This window comes from Penaeus vannamei, chromosome 27, assembly GCF_042767895.1.
Source record: "Penaeus vannamei isolate JL-2024 chromosome 27, ASM4276789v1, whole genome shotgun sequence".
NCBI lineage: Eukaryota > Metazoa > Arthropoda > Malacostraca > Decapoda > Penaeidae > Penaeus > Penaeus vannamei.
The window spans coordinates 28,460,957-28,465,292 of NC_091575.1; the positions used below are offsets into that span (position 1 = coordinate 28,460,957).

At 34.8% G+C, this 4,336-nt stretch overlaps 1 protein-coding gene across 1 annotated transcript in view; it reads right to left on the reverse strand.

Annotated features, from left to right (window-relative positions):
• The window catches only part of LOC113823690 (sorbitol dehydrogenase), a 5,380-nt gene continuing 1,044 nt past the window's right edge, over positions 1-4,336 (reverse strand). The window contains exons 2-8 of the mRNA XM_070141114.1: positions 4,258-4,291; positions 3,268-3,432; positions 2,242-2,401; positions 1,769-1,953; positions 1,214-1,389; positions 831-952; positions 1-419 (exon numbers count right to left, since the gene is read on the reverse strand). Coding sequence (XP_069997215.1) covers positions 266-419; positions 831-952; positions 1,214-1,389; positions 1,769-1,953; positions 2,242-2,401; positions 3,268-3,432; positions 4,258-4,291 — 996 coding nt within the window. The 3' untranslated portion in view covers positions 1-265. The remainder of the gene's footprint in view (positions 420-830; positions 953-1,213; positions 1,390-1,768; positions 1,954-2,241; positions 2,402-3,267; positions 3,433-4,257; positions 4,292-4,336) is intronic.

Consider the following 4,336-nt stretch of genomic DNA (forward strand, 5'->3'; position numbering starts at 1 on the left):
TCTTCTTAACAACTTTATTATTGTAAACAATACATAAGAGAACAGAGCTGCACCAGTGTAATTAAAAGAGGGAATAAGTGTGACTATCAGAGATGCATGACTACCAAGATTTCTCTTCAAATAATTTCTCTTCAAATGAAAAGAGTATCTCTGAAAATTGTATTCAAAATGTAATCATGACACAAGAATGTCAAAAGGGAAAAAAAAAGGCACCAGTTTCTCTCTCTCTCTCTCTCTTACCAAGATTCTTCCCATTACCAGCTTTTCATTCGCAGGAGATCATGACCTTGACGGCTCCACCCGCTCCTGTGCGAGCAGTCTCAAAAGCCTTAAGGGTTTCTTCCAATTTGAAGCGATGAGTAATGAGAGGCTTCACATTGACCTTGCCTGATGCTATCATATCCAATGCCAAAGGATAGCTGGGGGGAAAAAAACTACTATATAGTAATGATAATTACATTACTACTTCCAATTCATAAACAACTATTTAGTAATGATAGTATTTGTGACTACTTCCAATTCATAGTTTACTGTACTTTAGATTTTTCTTTATTCATTCATTTACTTTTCTTCAATTGTTTATAAATCACTGTCATCCATTCTGTTCTCGCATCTTTTTGAGGCTTATCAGTAACTGATATGAGTAAGGACCACAGGTTTACTTCTTTCTTATTCAATAAAAAGATAGACATGCAGAAAAAGAAAGAAAAAAAAATCATTCAAAGCAACTTTTTATGAACACATTTACCTTGTCAATAAAACAAAAAAGCAATGAAGGTAAATGACCTTCAATTTCTACTTCAAAACTTTCAAAATGTCAAAGCACACACCAGTTAGCATAGCGAAAGATGCCTCTGATGTCCACCTCTCGCACAGCAGCATTAACGATTGGGATCTTCACCTCTGATGGACCCAAGCCAACAAGAACCATCATGCCACCAGACTTTGTAGCCTGTAATGAGAGATCAAGGTTGAATTTCCATTAAAATGTCACTTGATTACAGAAGCTGTTCCACAATTGGCTTCTTCAGGACTACGTAGACAAGAATTAAAGACTAATATCAAAGAAAGAGAAAGGCTTACAATCTCTGAAAAACACAATGAAGCTCCTTATTTAATATATCCGTATTCACAACACCCAACAAATAATATTGACATTAATGCAAAATTTTCACCCCCTCCCCCTCCCTCCTCCCTATAACTTGGTACTTACAAAAATTCCAAGGCGAATGCTAGACTCTGCACCACTGCACTCGATGGTGATGTCTGGCATCCCACCCATCACCTTCTCAACCTCCTTGGCAATAGCTTCAGCATCTCCTGAACTAACAAGGATGGTGTGGTCTGCCCCCATATCCTTGGCTACCTTCAGTCTGTTCTCAGCAATGTCTGAAAGCAGGAGGCGACAGGAAATTTTACAAATATTCATTAGAAGTAATACCCTTTAAACAATGAAGTGGTATGCCAGGTCAATCCTACGTTAATTTCAAAACAATCACTCAACCTACTACCCATTTTCACACACTACTGAAGTTTGTAATTGTTCCAAAAATTCCATCGTCCACACCACACTAAGCAGCTTCCTCATGGCCTTTTAATTTACTCTCATCAAAAGCCCTTTCTAGATTCGTGAATGTCAAAGTAGACTTGTGTGTTCATATTCAATAATTTTTTTAAAAAGTCAAACATGGTCATAGTAGTAAAACAATCACAATACAAAGACAATTTTGAGTACTTAAACCTAATAAAATCAAAGAACCAGCAATACCTGTAATGCAAACCTTAGTAGCTCCCATAGCCTTTGCAGTGAGCAAGTTGACCAGGCCAATGGGTCCAGCTCCACACACCAATACTGTGGAACCCAGGGTGACACCTGCACGTCTGCAAGCATGAACTCCTACACTTAGGGGTTCCAAGATAGCTCCTTCCTCAAGGGTTACATGATCTGGAAGCCTGGAAGGAGGGTAGAAGAGGAGAGGGAACAGGAGTGGTAGCGGAAGTAAAGGAAAGAGGGAGAGAAAATAAAAAAACGTTAGTTGAAAAAAAGCGACAAAATATAATGGGTGACAGATTATTTTTTTACATCATGCTCCTATATGCTTAAAAAAGAAAGTGAAGCTAATTCAGGCCAAAGTTTTGCAAGTGACCATATACTATCCTTATAGTCATTTCACACAGCTACTTCATCCATGCCATGTACAAGAAAGACACAAATAAGAAATAAAAGAATTAAAAAATTACTTGAAACAAAAATCTGCTGCATGTTTGTAGTAGCGACACAGATTCCCATGGTAAGGGGGTGTGGCACAGAAGACAACATCAGGACACAGGTTGTATGTGCCACCTTTGCAATAGTCGCACATGCGACACGGCACACCTGGTTCAATGGCAACTCGATCACCTGGAGTAGACAGAAGACACATGCTAACTCTGAGCCACTGAGATCAAGATGATTCTCATTATATTCATATGGCTTGACCCTTCACATTCCAATGACGTAAACAACATCTGACCAGCATGACATATCAACTGGGTTTCACCAATGCTTTTCAGCATTTTTTATATCCCATATACTATGCTAAAGTCTAACATATCAGCTTCTAAAAATAGACAATAATAATGCATCATTAAAATTTTACAATAACTATTTAAAGTGAATTATTGCAATGAAAGCTGTAGATGTGAGGTCCCCCTGGCACATCCATATATGGCAAGTGTCCTAAACCTTAAAGGGCTAAAGCCTCAATAAAATAGAAAATAATTACAATACAAAACTAAAACACTAAAAACAGTATAATAATATTTAATAATAATAATAATATTAAATAAATATATAATGATAATAACAATAACAATAAATAATAATAATAATAATAATAATAATAATAATAATAATAGTAATAGTAATAGTAATAGTAATAGTAATAATAATAACAATAACAATAACAATAACAATAACAATAACAATAATAATAATAATAATAATAATAATAATAATAATAATAATAATAATAATAACAATAATAATAACAACAACAATAACAACAACAATAACAATAACAATAACAATAACAATAATAATAATAATAATAATAATAATAATTATTATAATAATAATAATAATAATAATAATAATAATAATAATAATAATAATAATAATAATAATAATAATAATAATAATAATAATAATAATAATAATAATAATAATAATAATAATAATAATAATAATGCCCCAACAATACAAACTCATAACAAACTCGAACCTACCTGGCTTCAGGTGTTTCACATTCTTCCCACATTTAGCCACAACACCCGCAGACTCATGGCCCAAGATCATGGGGGCCTTGACAATGAAGTCCCCGATGCTTCCTCGCACCAGGTAAGACACATCGGAGCCACAGATGCCAACCTGAGCCATACGCAGAAGCACCTCTGAAATGTTAAAGACGTGTTTAAGGGAAGCCTAAATGAGCTCTATTTCATTTTAATATAATCTAAATTACTATATATCTATATATATTTATACATATATATATTTGTGTGTGTGTGTGTGTATGTGTGTGTGTGTGTGTGTGTGTGTGTGTGTGTGTGTGTGTGTGTGTGTGTGTGTGTGTGTGTGTGTGTGTGTGTGTGTGTGTGTGTGTGTGTGTGTGTGTGTGTGTGTGTGTGTGTGTGTGTGTGTGTGTGTGTGTGTGTGTGTGTGTGTGTGTGTGTGTGTGTGTGTGTGTGTGTGTGTGTGTGTGTGTGTGTGTGTGCATGTGCGTGTGTGCACGTGCGTGTGTGCACGTGCGTGTGTGCATGTGCATGTGTGCACGTGCGTGTGTGCATGTGCATGTGTGCACGTGCGTGTGTGTTTTTACATGCATTATATGTATATATGTATGTAGGTGTTTTTTATATGTATGTAGGTTCTTTATATATGTATGTATGCATGTATGTATGTATGTATGTATGTATGTATGTATGTATGTATGTATGTATGTATGTATGTATGTATGTATGTATGTATGTATGTATGTATGTATGTATGTATGTATGTATGTATGCATGCATGCATGCATGCATGCATGCATGAACATAAACCTGGATATATGGATACATATCTAAGTATGTATATTTGTTTGTTTGTTTGTATGTATGGAAGGATGTATATTTATATCTGTCTGTCTGTCTGTCTGAATGTATTTAAATATATCAATATCTCTATCAACATCATCATTTACATCTATACAACTATAATGCACAACATAATCTTACCATCAGGCCCGATTTCAGGTATTGGTGTTTGTTCCTGAAAATTGAGGTAATAATTAAAATATAATTTATTTCACATCAT